Here is a 17,868-nt window from a genome sequence, read left to right as displayed (position 1 = left end):
CCTCTGCTTCTTATTTCTCCCCATAAAATGGAGGCCTTGAACTTGATGGCGTCCTCGGAGGGTGATGGGTGAAGACTTCCCCCCTAGTCCACCAGCACCTGGACACTGGCTAAAAGTTAAAGTTCACAGTGGTGATGGTTGCACAACAGCGCAAATGTAATTAATGCCACTGAACAGGACACTTAGAAATGGTTAAGAGGTAAAGTTTACATTATGTATATCTACTTCGATTTTTTTTTTTTTTTTTTTTGTAGGGCCGTACCTGCAGCATATGGAAGTTCCCAGGCTAGGGGTGGAATCAGCACTGCAGCTGCAGGCATACACGACACCCACAGCAACGCTGGATCTGAGCTGCATCTGCGACCTACATCTCAGTTCACAGCCTAACCCACTGATCGAGGCCAAGGACCGAACCTGTGTCTTCATGATTACCAGTTGGATTTATTACCACAGAGCCGCAATGGGAACCCCAGCTGAGGATGCTCTAGCCTCGAAGAATCCACCTTCTTCCCAAACCAAGCCTCCCTCACCTTTTCCAGCATAAAGCGTTGAATTATCTCAATAAATACCTCTCGTGTGAACGAGTATTCAAAACAATGAATTCTCCAAGTTTCACAGCCCCAGGAAATATTTTTATTTACCTACTCTGCCTCCAAAACACGACAGCACAACTGGCACAGCTGATGCGTTCTCATCTCGGTCTCCCAGCCCCGGCCCCAGATGACGTCAGCCCCCAGCACCCCCATTAGCTGAGAGAGGGAAATTGCTGTTAAATTACTGAGCCCATCTACAGAGCCCCATTTTATATCCCAATTCAGAAGATGACATGAACATCTGCTTTCACTTCAAGACATTAATTTTCAATTATTGGAGAAAAACAAAATTAGTCCTGACAAATTGCTGGCGAACACAGGCTCTTGTCTGGCGGTTCATAATAATAACTTTGGGGGCCCACAAGTAGTGTCCTCAGCCGGAGTTCCCTGATGGGTCCCTGTCACCTGGAGTTGGGGCCAGCAGTCTCCTTGCCCCAAGTTCTGTCCGCTCTCAGGTAGCCGCCTCTTTGGCAGCCTGGTTCGGAGAACTAAGGAATTTGGGGGTTTTCATTCTGGAGAAGCCAGACATGGGGCGTGGGGGGTGGGAGGGGCGTATATAAAAATATCCGCCCTGACCATTTTCGGGTTTTGGACACTTCAGGCTTGCCTCACTTTCAGCAGCAGGATTTCACACACTTAGAAAGGGATGAAAAATCACTCCTGAGTTCAAGGGCACCTGGTAAAGGCACCTCGGAGAGCCTTATAACTCGCATTTGCCATCTGCAATGGGAGAAGGATGGGTTACAAGACTCTCTTCCGAGACCGTTCTATCCCTGCCATGAGGTCATCCGTGACTCTAAGTCCAAAACTCACCAGCCCTGGCCTCCAAGATCAGAATGCTTATAAAACGTCCACAGCAAAGAACTATTTGTTGGGGGTCCGATCAACCCAGGAACCTGGTTCAGTCCAGTTCAGGAAAAAAAAAAAAAGAAAGAAAGAAAGAAATCCCCAAATCCGCCAACGCTAAGGACCCCAAATCCAGAGCCACCCACTTGATATGAGATTATCAACACGGTAATCTCATTTGATGGGTTTTTTTAATGCATCTTGGCTGCTGTAGTCACTACATCCATAAGAAGCCACTGAAATGTGAATGAGCAGAAGAATTCAGAGATAATGATGGGGCAATCTTTGAATTTGACTTGTCACAGTTGAAACCAGAGTGTGTTTGCCTAGCTCATTGCGTTCAGACTCTTGGGGGGCAGAGGGGGTGATCACCAGAGGGAAGCAGGTCAGAAAGAAAGAGCAAAAGAAAACAAAACAACAACAGTGACAACAACAAAGGAAAATTATATCTTTAAGAAGAGAATGAAAAGACAGAGCTACTTCCAAAGTCAACCCCGGTAACCAAGCTCCGACATTGTGTAATTGACTTTGCAAGTAGAACAACAGCAACGTAACAAAGAAAATGTCAGTGTTTTCACAGCACTAATCTATAATGCTGGGAGGCCCTCCCGCTGTCAGCCAGGGCCGACAATACAATAGCTTTCAAAGGGATATTACCATCATGCTTTTATTCCTGACATCAATCAAGACAAAGAGAATCCTTTTCACAAGACATTAAAAATCAAACCTTTGTACCAGAAGATAGGTAAAACAGCGTTCTCCTTCAAGACAGCCACATGGAGCAATCAGCTAATTGGCGCTCCTTGAAAGAAGTAAAGTATTTTTATTTACTGACTGTACAACCCCAATCGTTGGCTGCCATGGATCCTGGCAGGTGAGCGATGAATCAAAAGTTTCCATCAGCATTTCCCCCCCTCCACTCCACCCTACCTCTCCCGCAGTCTGGGGGAGCTGACAGCGCCAAAAACTTCAATCGGGATATAAGCGATCCAGGTTAATTAGTCCATTCTGGGTGCAAAGCTACTCTGATTACCGACTAACGTGCTTATACACAAAATGCCTTTGCAAGCTGACAGGAATTTGCAGAAGTGGTCGAATTCACCAAGCAAGGTGTACCAAGGTTTTCCCCAGCCCGCCACAGTAACCGGGAGCCCACTACCACTTTCCAAGGTCTTCTGTTGTAATTCCCCGGGGATCACAGATAAGAAAGGAGCCCTGATGTCTATTTGCAAACACATCCTCCACGTGAGGACAGTATTCTTTGCAAATACCAGTGTGCCATGAACGCAGTCCAGGAAAGGTGAGTCCATCCTAACCTCTCGGGCAAACAAAGAGTTAACTAAAGTCACCCATCCACCCTGGTTAAAAAAAAAAAAAAAAAAAAAGATAGGGCCATTGGGAAAGCTAGCTTTCCTCTGCTTGCTTACCATCAAGACAGTTTTAGACGCCTGCATGTCAGAAGTTAGTGGCGCTTCCAGAAACCTGCAGGTCCAGAAGCAGGGAGTTAAGAGGTGCTAAAGCTGGCGAGAGCTCATTATCTACCCACCCTCCAAGCCACCAAAGTCGCACAGCCCACCAGTTGCCAAGGGGTCCAAGATACCATGACCCACACGTCTTCAGGGCCTGAAAGGGCGCCCGCGGTCTAGGTGACCCCCTAAGAGGGAGAGAGCGAGAACTCACTCCATTTCCAGCTGGAGGTCCCCCTGGAACTCAGAACAAGGTGTTTTGTGACTTTTCCCTCTGGTACCTAACAGACCATCTGCCAAAAACATGCAAGGCAGTCTAGTCATTCAAAGACAGAAATGTTGCTCTATACGCATCTGCGGCAGGAAAAAAAAAAAAAAAAGATGTTTTTGCTTTTCAGACCTAACTGGACACGCCATTTATTTTTAAACAGTATCTGAACAACAAGCGCTGTTTGTTTTCCTGCACAAAGGGCAGAACTTTTAAAAGCAGAGGGAACTGGCCCCAACACTGCCTTGAAGAATCCATGTCCCTACCTCCACCACCTAAATCAGCCTTTTTCCAAGAGCCAGGCAGCCTGACTGCACCAGGAGCCTCAGTGGCAGGTTTCTTTCGTTTACACATCCAAATGAACAGTTAAGAGAAATCAATGCATCTAATTGCCAGACTATTAAATCCTACATCAGGGGAAGAATTCCACAGCCACCCGCTTAAGAGTTGGCTACCGATATAGCAATTATTGCAACTTTCTATTAGACTGAACCAGATCTGCAGCCCTGGTCTCCAGCTCGGCTCTGTCAGATGCTACCCTCCAGTTTCCTCCTCCCTGGGTTCTCCCGCCCCCTCTCCCTCCTCCTCTTCCTCCTCCTCCCTCTCCTCTGTTAACACAACAGTGCCAGGGCTGGCTGGTTCTACCCAATTATTTCATGACTGCAAAGTCACCAGCATTTTGCACCTTTCATTATTAATGCACACTCTGCACCTCATGGGTGAACGTCCAGCAGGGTCCTTCTGCCCCAAATGCCCACTTATTTTATTGCTTATCAAGTTTTTGCAAGGAAACAGGTGGAAGAATCTAAACAGTAATTACTAGACATAAAGGATGTTTTCTAGAGTGAGACAGACCCTTCTAAAGCTGGGAGTTGGTGACTTCACTGCGGTGGGGGGGGGCGGGAGTTAAATATGAAGATTTAAATGTCAGCTGCCCCAATCCACGAGAAAGCTGAAGAACCTATAAAGGATTTGTTTTGCCCTTCCTACAAGATCATGTACATTTAGCCAAACAAATCTCGGCAATTTACACTTGTATGTGGTCTCAGCTGAATCAAGGAACCTGTAACCTCAGAATGCCTCTATTTATTACATCTCAATTATTTCCATGGAAACACGAGCAGTGGCAAAACTACACTGTTCCCAAGTGCCTGGACCACCAAATTTATAAGATGGACTTTGGAGGAGCAGAAGGGCTGGCAGGCGAGGAAGACAGAAAAGGGGAGGGGGGCACAGAGAAGTCACCGGGGGTACTTTGGGGACCGTTAGGGTTTGGGGGCGGGGCGAGGGGGTGTGGATGAGGCCTGAGTGCTAATTAATATTAAGAACTGTAATTAACAGGCAGATGCTCGATGGTGAAAATCAACAGTATTACCTATTCCAAAGTTTTAAGCTGAGGCTGGGGAGAAGAGGTGCTGATTTTCCATATAAATGGAAAGATGGTTCCAGGATCTGAGGAAGCAGCGTGGGTAAAAGGGAGACAGGTTAACAAACCACCTGAGATCATCAGCTGAAATAACATCAGTGAGATGTGAAGGGAACAGCCTCGGAGAACGAGGCCAAAATTATCAAAGGGAACAAACCACTGCACAACAACCACCGCACAACCACCAGGAGACAGAGAGGGAGAGAATGGTGTCAGGAGGGGAAAAACGGTCCGAAAATGTGACTTTTGTAACATTCATGGGCTTTTTGGTGTGTATGTGTGTGTGTTTCAATCACGAGGCTTTTGAAAACCAATGAGGCTCTTCTCCCCGCTGCCCTACTGCCCCGGCCCCCTTCCCTATTTGCTGGGCGTCCTCCCCGGGAGCTGGGATTTCCAAAGAAGGACAAACATCCCGAGGGGACCAGTGACCCCACTCCAGAAGGGAGGCTGTGTCCATGAGTGGGATGCGACCCCCACACACACACCAGGGCCTGTTTGATTTTCAAAGCAGCAAGGCCGAGCTTTCAAATCACACTTTCTGAGCATCCATTAGAAATGGTTATATTTCTGTCTTTCCTTCCTGCTATGGGCTTTCACATTTCCGAGATCAATTACGAACTATGCAGTCAAGCGACTTTCACAGCAGAACGCGCGGGATGGGGAAGTCCACAATGCCGCTACGTTAGCCCTGACACACAGCAGTGGAGGTAAAATGAAATCAAATAAAATTTAAAAGCCATCCCAGTTCCTTTAAGAAGCGTTTTTTAAAGGTGAGGACCTTGTCATTTTAAATACTTGGTGCGGAGCTGTCCACACTCAAGCACACACTTTTGAATATTGCTCGAGAAAAGGGGGTGAGGGCGGGGGGAGGCAGTTCTTGAAAAGCAATAAATCCATCACCTGCTGGAACTCTTATCTATTCAAATTATCTTTTCTCTCCATTCCTCCCTTGATAAGTGGCCACATCTCCACCCTGTTCACCCCAGTAAACCGAATAAATGGCAAAAGAGTGAGAGGCAAGGATTGTAGCTGCTTTTGGAAACTGCAAAGACCCACAGGAAGAAACAGAGGATCTCAGACTCCAAAAGGACCAAAAGCACTGTGTGGTTGATGTTTGCAACACTTCTCAAAACGCCTACACTGGTCACGTTCCCACTGTGCTGTCTTTCCCCCATCAGCGAGCTTGACTTCTCTGCTGCACATATACATTTGGAGAGACATCCATTAAAAAATCATGCCCAGGCTCATTTCATGAAAAGCTGAAGACCCATGCTTGAGTTTTCTCTGAGATCCACAGAATGGTTTTAGCATGAGGTTCCAGCAACTCTGAAACACCCACCCATCTGCTCCCGGCAAATTGTTCTACCTTTGCTTTCTGTGTCTCACCTTCTAAAATAAGGAGGCATGAAGGCATGGATGCAGGTCAGGGGTAGGGAAGCTGTGCATCTTCCCCTAAGAAAAACGTGTTCCTCTACATAGCTTTAACTCAAAATCAACTGCCCAAGTCAGGTAAAACTGTCTTTGCAACCAGAGACTCCAATTGTACATTTTCTTCTGGGCCACCTTAAGTGGCTCTTGAAGGAGTGAGCAGTGAGCCAGGGAAAGAGAAAAGAAATCAGATATTATTTCAAGCCAAGACCCCTTCTACTTAGCAAAAGGACAAACAGCTACCATTGTCCTGTCCCCTTCTGGAGGTCTCACTTCTGGTTTCCTTGTCCTTCAACTAAAACACCCTCCAGCCCCCACCCCGCCCGAGTTCCGTGGAGCAGACCAGGCTATCCCCGATTGGGATGGCTGCCAGGGTGAGGGGAACACCACCAACATCTCTCATGGAAAAAAGAGGAAAGAGAGCAGCTGGGTTGCTGAGCGTGGACTGTGTTGGACCACTTCTAAGATGACGGGGAGGCTCTCTGCTGAGCCGGGTGCCCGTGACCCCCTGGGACTTTGGAAGGAGAGCCATGGCGGGTGTCTCACCACCTTCCTGGCCAGATTCAGTCCCAGCCATTCTGGCCAGGAGCAAGGCTAGCAGGAAGGGAGCAGGGGGGCCCCTGCGCCTTCCCGCGCAGGCCTCCAGGAAATGAACTTTTCAGAGCAGAACTGGGCTCAGGCCAGAGGTCATCAAGGGACTTGGACGAGGACAAACAGGGGCTTCGGGACTTTGGGCTCCAGAGACTTAGCCGCTCTCATCCCGTTCCTGCTCTAACATCTCCCAGCACGGGCGGAAAGCCGGGCGCCCACCCAAAGGGCTGGGAATCGGGACAAAGCGGCAAGCGAGGCCTGGAGAGCCCAGCGGGTGGGGGGAGAGGGGCAGCGGAGGGGCTCAGTTGCCCTCACAAGGCATGTCCCAGGGGGCCTCAGCTCTCCAGGGGACCGCTTGAGCCGAGGGCGCTCATTAGAAATAGAAAGCCAGGCAAGGACACGAAGAGGGCGCGTGTGTGTGTGTGTGTGTACCCTCACAAACGTGTGCACTCCAGGGACCTGATACAGGAAGCTGGCCTAGGTGTCGAGGATGTGGGTGCCCAGGGTCGGGTCCCGGGCGCTCTTGGTGGAGGGGCGAGCGCAAGGCAGCCGCTGCGCTCCCATGGGGACCCGCGTCCCGCCGGCGCTACGCAGACAATGAACTCCTGGCAGAGGCTCCGGGCCCGGTTGGCCTCGGTGGAGGAGGCAGGAAGTGTGGAGGCCCCGGCCGGGAGGGCGGCCTGGGCAGGGGGCGGGGAGGGGGCGCCCGGAGGCCAGGGCGGGGACCCCTGGCGCGCGCAAGCAACGCCCGCCGCCCTCGGCGTCCCGGAGCGACAAGGCGTGGACCGAGGAAAGGTGGCAAGGCCCGGGGCCCAGCGAGAGCGGCCTCGGAGCTGCCGGCCTCCTGGGCGCCAGTCCTCACCGCCTCTTCCTTCCTCCCGCCGCCCGCCGCCGCCGCCGCCGCCGAGATTCGCAATCCCCGCCAAGTCGGGCCCGCACCCCTTGATTGGCCACGCGGGCCCGGGGCCCGCACGGAGGGAGCAGCGAGGGGCCCTCAGCGGCGCCCCCAGGCCCGGGTCCCCCGCCGGCCGCGGCGCCAGGCCCGGAGAGGGTCCAGGCGGGTAGGGTGTTCGCGGTGTGCCCCCTCCACCGCCTCCGCCTCCCGCTCGCGGCTTCCTCCTCCCCCTCCTCTTCCTCCGCCTCCTCCGCCTCCGCCTCCTCCGCCGCCGCCTCCTCCTCCTCCTCCTCCTCCTCCTCCTCCTCCTCCTCCTCCTCCTCCTCTCCGCCCGCTCGCGCGGGTCCCCGGCCGCCCGCCCGCTCGCCGGTCCCTCCTCCCTCGCTCCCTCCCTCCTCGCTCGCTCGCGCCTCCGCCGGGCCTCGCTCGCTCACCTTTCACCGAGCGCGGCTTCGCCTGCTTCCGCCTGGACATGTCCGGGGCTCCCGGCGCTCCGTCGCCCTCCGCGGCCGGCTCCCCCCGCCGCCCCCCGCCGCTCCGGGCTGCCCTTCTCCCCCTTCTCCTCCTCCTGCCTCTCGGAAACTTTTTTTTTTGCAGCCGGGTCGGCAGCTGTGGGGAGCGGATTGCAGGTCCGGGGCGGCCTCCCTGGGGGGGGCGGCCCGGGACGGCCGAGGCCGCTCCGGGGCGGGGGGAGGCCCGGGGGGCGCGCCGGGGCCCTGCCTGTTGCAATGCGGCAGCCGGGGCTCTCGGTCCCAGCGGCGGTCCCAGCGGCGCGGGGAGTCCGGAGGCCACTCGGTCGAGCCGAGTTATGCAAAAAAAAAAAAAAAAAAAAAAAAAAAGCCGCCCCCCTCCTCCTCCCCACCCCCCGCCGGCCCCCGGCCCCTGCGGCCCCCTCCCTCCCTCCCCCACCCCACCGCCACCCTCACCCTCCTCCTCCTTCTCCTCCTCCGCCCCTTGCCGGATTTTTGTGCAAAGTTTGCAGGCGTCCGGCCACGCAGCCCGGTGCGGAGCTCACAATGAACCCATCTGAGGAGGGGGGACGGGGCTGGAGTCGAGGGGGTCTCGGTGGGGGGAGGAGACCGGTAGGCGGTCGGGAGCGCGGAAGCTTAGTACCCCCCGGAAAAAAAAAAAAAAAAGCCTTCAAATTGTCCCCTGCCGCACACAAAAATAATAATAAATATTAATGATTTGAAAATGCCCAAACGCCTGATTTGGAGATTATGATGGATGGGGAGGGGGAATCCCTCAACTCAGCCTACTTGGGGGGCTCGAAACGGCCGCAGCCGCTCAGAAGCCGCAGCTTGGGGCCCCTGGCTCACGCCCCCTTCTCTGGCTCTCGGCTCGGTCCGGTGCCGGCCCCCCGGAGGAGGAAGGGGCGCGCGGGGGCGCTCAGGCAGCGGCGGGCAGGCGCGCCCCTGCCCCAGGCATCGCTCAGCCCGTGCGCCGGGCCGCCGCTGCCTGCCCTCGGGCTGCGGTGCTCAGCGCGCTGCGCGCTGCCGATCCCCAGGCCGGTGCCAATTCGCCGGCCCCGCTAGCTGCCTCCATGGGCCAGGGGCTTGGAGAGGCGGGAGGCGGCGGCGGCGGCGGAGGAGGAGGACGAGCAGGCGGCGGCCGGGCTCCCGTCCTCCTGGGCAGCGGCGGCGGCGGCTGCGCCCCGGCTCCTCCGCGCTCCAGCCGGCGCCGGCCCGCCCGCCAGCCTCCCTTGCGCTCCTGTCTTCTTTGTGGTCGCTGGCTCTCCTCCTCCCGATCCGGCTGCTGGGGCTGCACTGCAGAGACACATAATAAAGCCAGGCTTGGCTGGAAATGTAGCCGGGTCCCAGCAGGAGGATGTGAGGAGCGGAGTCCCGGCGGGGGAGCGCTCTGATCCCGTGGGGCGCCCCGCACTGCTCCGGCTCGGATCAGACGGAGAGAGGGCCAACAGCACCGAGCGATGGACAGCGCTGGAAATACAGCTCCGGCCGCCCGCAAAACCCGGACCGCGGCGGCGGCGGCGGCGGCGGCAGGCACGGCGCGGGCGCGGGCACCGCACCGGCACGCGGGGCCCCAATTCCAGCGCTGGAGGCACCCGGGGGGGGAGGAGGGAGCAGACACAGGGCCCACGCATGCTGTCAAAGTCGCCAAGATACATTTGCATCATAAACTGAAAAAAGTGAGAGAACTGGGGGGAAAGGGGGCAAACCGGGATGAAATTGCCCAGACATTGCCACCTCCGCAAATTATGCCCCACGCACATGAATTATCCCTGAACTTGGCTTTTCCCTCTCGGATTTTGCCCATTGGTTGGTGTCTGAAGACCAATTCTGCCCCACATCTACAAACTCTTCCACCACTGAGCTAAATGTGATCGCCCCCAACAGCTGAATCTAGAGCGTTCGCGCATGTGGTTGCACGCTTCTTAGCTAAGACTACCGTAGCCCCCAAATATTGCGGAAGCACCACGTCCCCTTACCACTGAAAGGAAGAAACCAGCTACCACTTGACAAATTTTGCCCCAGCCACCAGGGGGCGCCTCTGGAAAGATTTGAGGCTTGGGTTTCCGAGCCCGCTGGGGAAGGGGCTCAGACTTCGGAGAATTCTTCCCCAAGCGGCTCCCCAAACCGTTCCTTTGAAGCCTACCCATCCCCCACCAGCTGTAAGAGGCCAAGTCCAGGTTGGGTGGAAGGACCCGACATCGTCAGCCCCCGCCACCCGCCCTTCCCCGGGCGAGTGGCGCCACCTTGGGCCGGCTAGCCCCAGAGCGGGGAGAGCGGAGCGGGTGCTCTGTGCGGCGCTGGGGGTTATCAATCTCGCGGATCGATAAGTTGCCACTTGGAGAGAGGAGGGCTGCGTCCCCTCGGAGACGAGTTACCCGGGGCAACCTTTCACGGAAAAACCCGCTGCCCGCCGAGAGCCGCGCCGGGGCCGGCCGGGCAGCGGCGCCCGCCCCAAGCAGGGCGCCTGCGCCCCGCGGTTCCCCAGCCGGCCTGCCAGTCGCGCCCGCGCCCCACTCTGCTGGCTTCGCGGTCCCACTCGGCTTGCTCGCCTCTCTGGGCCTCCGGGTTCCGACCCAGTGCTGGACCGATAACAGAGATAGATGCCACCCTCGCAGATGGGGTGCAGGGATCGGCCTTAAGGCAGGTTCAGGGAAGAAGACCAAGCTTGCGCGCTCAAGGCCGTCTCCGAGGTAGAGTCGGGCGACCAGAGAAACGCGACGCCGCCGAGGCATACACTCTGACACCGGGAGGCAGAGAGCGAGTATCCCTAGAGAGACCGGGACGGAGACGTCCCCTAACTGGTACTCAGGCTCAGAGGTCCACCTTTTCCCCTCGTTAGGGCTGCCGCCCCCAGGATCACCGCCCTCCCCAGCTCTTGCGTCGAGAGTGTCCGACATCTCGGCCTTCCCGGAGGGAAATAGGAGCCGCCTCCCGCAGCTCAGGGATGGCCGGGGTTATGATGAGAGGGGGTGCCAAGGGCCTAAGCGAGGGCAGAGGCCACAAGACGCCTGGGAAGGAGCCAGGAAGGAGGGGCCGAATCGGCAGCTCCCCACCCCCGCCGGCGCCTGGGATCGCGGCCCGCGGAGAGAGGCTGACAGGCGGCAGATGGCACACGCTGGGGGAGGGGGGCGATTGGCCTCGGCTCCGGGGTGCCCCCGCCGCGGGCTGCCTCTCCTAGGGGGAGGGGGTGGAGAACAGCCCGCGGCTTGCCCTCCCAGGCTCTCTGGGGGGCTGGAGACTGCGGATCGTGCCCAGCCGGGAGCCTGGAGAAAGAAGGGATGGACAAAAGGAGCGCGGCGGGGAAGGGGTTGCTGGAGGAAAGGAGGGGTCACCGAGCGGGGAGGGCTGGTTGGAGACCCGCGGCGCTGCCCTTTTTCCACCCTCAGGAACTGCGGAAGGCCCAGAGGCCAGAGGTGGGGGTAACAGGCTGAGGGGCAGGCGACAGGCCATCCACAAGGGAACGAATCCACAAGGCTAGGTGTCCTAAACAAGCGCACAGTTTTTTAGACCCACTCCTGCGCGTCGCCGTTGCACACTTTCGCGTCCCGACGCTCACCCCTCCCCCAAAAGACCTGGCTGCAGCCTCCCAGCTCGATGGTTTTCGGGGTGCGGAAGGAGTTCCACTTCGTCCCTGCGTCCCTGCTTCGGCCCGGCCTGCTCGCTTAGAAGCTTGTTTCGTTTTTAACTCCTTTCAGAAATATGCTGTTTTAAGGAAAATTCCAGAGCAGCAAAAATCCGGGATCTCCTTACTGAAAGGGTCTCAAGAGGCACCGGGTGAGGGCAGGGCTAGCTGCCTGCTGCAAGGGCTTTGCTTCTCACCAGCCTGGCCACTTGAGGCCAGAAAAAAAGTCATTTTCAGATACCGTTTGGTACCCCACCTGCTCCCTTCCTGCGGGGTACCCAGGAGTCTGGGCCCCTCCCGCCATGAGAAAAGTCCCCTTGTCGCCTCTTCTTCCTAGTGAAGGGCTGCTCCGGCCCTACCCAGAGGCTGGCTAGGGAACCCCTTTGTAAACTGTAAGGAACCCCCATTGGGAAATGCAAGAGAAATTACAAGGTAATGTTTGTGAAAACAAATAAGACCTTGTCCACATAAACGGGGCATCTTCCTTCTGAGTCACAACTTCACTGGAGGACAGGCGCCTCTCACTCAAGGTACTGCCTTTCCACACCCAAGGATGTAAGGATGTAAATCCCCAGACACACACCCAATTAGGTGTCCCTCTGAGTTTCAAAAAGAAGCAGGTGTCATCCAGAGCAGCCTGGTAAATGCCGGAGGAGCAGTGGGTGACAAAAAACAAGGTAGACAAATAAAGTAAAATAAGATAGGGCTCCTGTTGTGACTTCGGAACTAGTATCCTGGAGTTCCCACTGTGACTCAGTGGGTTAAGAACCTGACTAGTATCCATGAGGATGCAGGTTCAGTCCCTGGTCTGCCCCACTGGGTTAAGGATCCTGCGTTGCCTCAAGTTGTGGCATTGGTCAGATCGGTGTTGCCATGGCCAGCAGCTATGGCTGGGATTCTACCCCCTAGCCTGGGAACCTCCATATGCTTCAGGTGCGGCCCTAAAAAAGACCAAAAAAAAAAAAAATTACATAAACTAGTATCCCTGAAAAGTCTCCAAAGTTGTTCAAGAGGTGCTTTGCAATAAGTGACCAAATGACTCCTTTCTTGCCCTACACACACATATACACACACACACACACCTGTGTGTTTTAAATGACACTTGAGGAGTTCCCGTCGTGGTGCAGCGGTAAACGAATCCGACTAGGAACCATGAGGTTGCGGGTTCAATCCCTGGCCTCGCTCAGTGGATTAAGGATCCGGCATTGCCATGAGCTGTGGTGTAGGTTGCAGACGTGGCTCGGATCCCATGTTGCTGTGGCTCTGGTCTAGGCTGGCAGCTACAGCTCCAATTTGAGCCCTAGCCTGGGAACCTCCATATGCCCTGGGAGTGGCCCTAGAAAAGGCAAAAAAAAAGACTAAATAAATAAATAGATGACACTTGAATATATACAATCTGGAATTTGTGATCTTTGTTTAGACATTTTCATAACTTGAGAATCACACTCTCCACTGGGAAAACTTGCATCAGCCTATAAGAAAGAAATCATTTTGGGGAGGGAAGATGAACCCTCAGTTTTCCCCCAGGAAATAAGTTCATTCCTTTGTTAGTTGTTTAGTCAACATTCATGTATTCACTGAGTGCCTACTGCGTGCCCAAACTGAGGGTAAGACAACAAACAAGCAGGACCACAGTGCCTCCTTGCTGGGGCTTGTTCTCTAGTGTGGAGGCTGACTTTTAATAAATGGCCACATAAATAATTATTTAATTACCGTGGCGAACAATCCTGAGAAGGAAAAATATAGTGTAAATGAGGCCAAAAAGCAGAGGGTCACAGCAGTGGTTTGGCTGAGAGCCTGGAGGAGGCCGAAGGAGTCAGAGAAGAGGACCCAGAACAGAGTTCCTGGCAGAGCGAGCAGTGTGTGTAAAGGCCCTGAGGTAGAAAAGAGCTGCGTGAGGGAGTTCCCGTGGTGGCTCAACGGTTAACGAATCCGATTAGGAACCATGAGGTTGCGGGTTCGATCCCTGGCCTTGCTCAGTGGGTTAAGGATCCGGCGTTGTTGTGAGCTGTGGTGTAGGTCGCAGACGCGGTTCAGATCCTGCATTGCTGTGGCTCTGGCCAGGGCCAGTGGCTACAGCTCCGATTAGACCCCTAGCCTGGGAACCTCCATATGCCGCAGGAGCGGCCCAAGAAATGGCAAAAAGACAAAAAAAAAAAAAGAAGAAGAAGAAGAAAGAAAGAAAGGAGCTGCGTGATTCCGAGGAGAAGTTGTCACAGCCCCAAGCAAAGGGCCCCAAGGGGACAGGTGAAGCCAGGCTGAGGAGCCAATGTGACCCATCTTCCAGTCCAGTCTCCTTCCTGATCTTGCTGGAGAACCTTGAGAAGAGACTCTCTGCCTCCATTTTTCTCATCTGCAAAATGGGAACACGGAGAGCATGGATCTCATGGAGTTTTCCTGAGGACCTCGTGTTAGTGAGAGCTGCCAGTCTGGCCCACAGCAAGGCCATTATCAGGCTGGCACCTCCTTCCCTTCCTGTCTCTCCCCTTCACTATGCCTCAAGGTCAAAAGCATTCCTAGCAATTCCCTTGTGGCGAAGTGGGGAAAAGATTTGGCGTTGTCCCAGCAGCAGCTTGGGTACCGCTGTGTTACAGGTTCAGTCCCTGGCCCAGAACTTCTACACGCAATGGGCATGACGACAAATTAAAAAAAAAAAAAGAGTTCCCGTCATGGCGCAGCACAAATGAATCTGACTAGGAACCATGAGGTTGTGGGTTCCATCCCTAGCCTCGATTAGTGGGTTAAGGATCCGGCGTTGCCGTGAGCTGTGGTGTAAGTCGCAGACAAGGCTCAGATCCCGCATTGCTGTGGCTGTGGAGTAGGCCAGCAGCTGTAGCTCTGATTGGACCCCTAGCCTGGGAACCTGCATATGCCTCAGTTGCCACCCTAAAAAGCAAAGAAAAAAAGAAGAAAAAGAAATATTTCTAGAGAGAGATGTCAGTCACACAATTGCAAATTCCCTCCTTGCCCTGACAGGTCCCTCCTTCCCTGGGCTGCTGCTTTCTAGCAGCTTTGTGTCTATCAAGAGGTTCTGTGTTGATTCTTTCCTTTTTATCTTCTGCATTTGTGTGTGTGTGTGCGGTTTGTTTTGTTTTGTTCTGTTGCTTTTTAGGGCTGCACCTGCGGCATGTGGAGGTTCCCAGGCTCGGGGTCTAATCAGAGCTACAGTTGCTGGCCTCTGCCACAGCCACAGCAATGCCAGATCCTTAACCCACTGAGCGAGGCCAAGGATCGAACCTGCAACCTCATGGTTCCTAGTCGGATTGGTTTCAGCTACGCCATGACAGGAACTCCTGCATTTTTGTTTTATTGTAATGGGCCATCTGGTTGGGGAACCCAGGTTTTCCTGGACCCTCCTGTCCTGAGGGTACAAGGAAGCAATGATCGAGCCCTCTGGCTGATCCATCAGGAGAGAGCCTGGCACCTGGACCATTAACCAGCAACCACTCACATCCAGCTCTCCCCAGCCGCCCCCAGTCTTGGTGGCACTGAAGTTCCCTTTCACACAGCTTAGTTGTGAAGCTTCTGAGGCGTCAGAACAGTAAATCAAGGTAGAAGAGAGTCCCTTTCTCTGCCCTTAGTTCTCAGCCTGGAGTTTTCGGGAGGGAAATCCCTACAGAAGCTCCTGAAATTCTCCAAGGGTCCCCAGTGCTCCCCACCCCCATGACCACAGCTCAAAGAGGCCAGCAGCAGGCCCAGACATCTGTGTCCCTGGGGCTGTGGGAATCCAATGCCAAAAACAATAAGTCGGGTGTGGGAAACTCCTTGTCTTCTCCAGGTTCTGCTCAGCTGGGAAAGCCATTTCTATTTTATCATCATTATTATAATTATTTAATTCTTTGAGCATCAGCAGTCTTTGCAGGGAACACCCACAAAGCAACAAAGAAGAAACCCGCTTGGCAGGAGGGTCCCAGTGGACTTCCACCCTCGGAAAGCTTGAAACTCCTGGCCTGGCCCTGAGACCTCCACCCAGACCACCTCCAGCTGCCCTCCAACCCGTACACGGCACACGCAAACCTGGGCTCATCCATCGCTTTGTGAAAAGGCTTCTTTTACAGTGTTTGTGATTCATTTTGAAAGAAAAAAAAGCCATCCAGGGTATAATGTATGTGATAGGTGCCCAGTTTTCTAAGCTTGAACTAGAACTGGTCACAAGGTTGCTCCATCAGCTACTAATGTTTTGCTAATTAGCAAAGGGGATATCCAAAAAAAAAGATAGATGTAGGAATGGGCTCTCATTGGTGGAAACAGTCATTCAAGCTATGGTAGAGCAAAATGGCCCAGAAACACGCCCCACCTTGCCTGCACAGGGAGTATAAATCTGGCAAGGCTGGGGTGACCTGTCCCCTTAGGGCACGCCCCTTCCCACCCCCACCTTCAAGGTCGATCCCTCTAGGGGCCTGTGTCCAGCCATCAGGTAAGATTTCTGACTGCGCCTGCGAGGTGCGCCACAGCCGACACAGAATCCTGCCCGGCGGTGTGATGGGGCTTGTCCGAGTATACCTGGCACACCGGAAGTCATCAGATACCCTGAAAGCACTTCGCTGGGGCTTCCTTGAACTAACAAAACTGGCTGTAGGACCTGTTTTGTCCTTGGGGTTGTCCTGCTTTCGTAACTTTTGGTGTAAGGCAGACTTTGGCCAGAGATTGCCTTCACTGTCACTTGGTAGCGAGGTAAGGTGGGAGTAGCAAACCCTTGCCCACCTCCCACCTCTTCTGTGACCCCTGTTATTTACAAAAAAAAACAAAACAAAACAAAACCAAAAAACCTAAGACTGTGCAGGACCAAACTCCTTAAGACAATTTGCAAAAAAAAAAGAAAGGGTGCTATTGAGTTTCCTGCACAAATATCCTTCCCCGCCCATGACCTCACCCCACCCCCCATCATGAAAAGAAACTCTTAGGTGCCCAGACCTCAGAGAAATGCCATGGAGATTTCAGAAGAGCATGAGCATGTGTGGTCCCTGTGCTGGATGTATACAACTGAGGACCCAGTACCCACAGGCAGGAAGCCGGGAAGTGAGATCCTCAGGGCTGAGTCTACCCCACTCCCCATGACATCCCCCAGGCCAGGCAGGTGATTAGAATTCAAGGCGTCCAGAGAAAACCTATAATCTGTGCAACACACAGAGGAGATGCCCCCCTGTACCTCTGTGCGACCGGCCATTTTCACATAGTTCGCACGGTGGATAACAGACACCAGCTGGTAAAAACCTTTGCCTACCCCGCTAGGTCAAAAGCTATTTCAGGACAGAGCCCTACATTTAGACAACGTACCCCCTTCACGCCACAGTCTTCTCGTCACACCTGGTGAATGGCAGTGACCGGAGAAGCCAGAGCAGACTCTACCCAGGCAGGGCCACCACAGAGCACAGAGGCGGGTCTCATGGAAAGGGCTCGGCCGCTCAAGCCAGACAGGCCTTGATTTGAATCCCAGGGCAAAGCAACCCCTCTTTTTTTTTTTTTTTTTTTTTGATATTTAGGGCTGCATTTGCGGCATATGGAGGGTCCCAGGCTAGGGGTCGAATCAGAGCTACAGCTGCCGGCCTGCACCATAGCCACAGCAACATGGGATCCAAGCCGAGTCTGCAACCTACACCACAGCTCACAGCAACACCAGATCCTTAACCCACTGAGCGAGGCCAGGGATCGAACCTGTGTCCTCATAGATGCTAGTCAGATTCATTTCCGCTGAGCCATGATGGGACCTCCCAAGCAACCTCATTTATAAAATGAGGAGAATAATGCCCACAGCACAGGGCAGTCGTGAGCCGTAAGGTGATCTCCCCACTGACCTGCCTCAGTCCCGCGTGGAGGGCGTGATCTGAGCTACGTGGGCACATGCCTGGCACACAGCACTTTGGACACAGCAGGTGCATGATAAGTGTTCTGTTCTGACTGTGGCCCCTCTTCAGGGAGGGGTATGGCTGTGACCCTGCTGAGAGCTCACTGGTAAGGCCCAGAACCAGCTCAGCTAAAGCAGCAGGGCTGGTCAGGCAGCTTCAAGGAGAGGAAGAGCTTTCTATCTGCCAGTTCCCAGGATGCATTACCAGGTCCTTCCATACCATAAGTGCTTAATAAACATTAGCTATTGTTAATATGTATAGGCAAAGCTCACGCAACAGCCACTCAATAAGTTCCATTTTCCCGGGTGGCCTCAGATACACCTTCTCTCTGCCTCCATCTCCCCACCGGTGAAACCTCTCTGGTTCTCTGACTTCATGGAGAAGCAAAGCTGGCTTTGCTCCCTCTGGCCCCAC

General features: G+C 54.4%; 1 protein-coding gene across 2 annotated transcripts in view; it reads right to left on the bottom strand.

Annotated features, from left to right (window-relative positions):
* Positions 1-11,669, bottom strand: part of ZNF423 (zinc finger protein 423) — a 370,202-nt gene extending 358,533 nt beyond the window's left edge. The window contains exon 1 of one of the 2 annotated variants that reach the window (XM_021094227.2): positions 11,559-11,669. Coding sequence is in view for 1 of the 2 variants with exons in the window: in XM_084960307.1 (XP_084816433.1) it covers positions 7,948-7,987 (40 nt within the window). In the remaining variant the exon portion in view is untranslated. Of the gene's footprint in view, positions 1-7,947; positions 8,296-11,558 lie in introns of those variants that run through there. The other variant, XM_084960307.1, reaches the window with a different exon arrangement.
* Between the last annotated feature and the right edge of the window lie 6,199 nt (positions 11,670-17,868).

This window comes from Sus scrofa, chromosome 6 (genome assembly GCF_054392235.1).
Source record: "Sus scrofa isolate SSC_HxYL_T2T_F1_AM1 chromosome 6, Sscrofa_HxYL_maternal_Yorkshire_Landrace_v2.0, whole genome shotgun sequence".
Classification (NCBI taxonomy): domain Eukaryota; kingdom Metazoa; phylum Chordata; class Mammalia; order Artiodactyla; family Suidae; genus Sus; species Sus scrofa.
The sequence above is the reverse complement of the archived record's forward strand: the minus strand, read 5'-3'. Positions and strand labels throughout refer to the sequence as shown.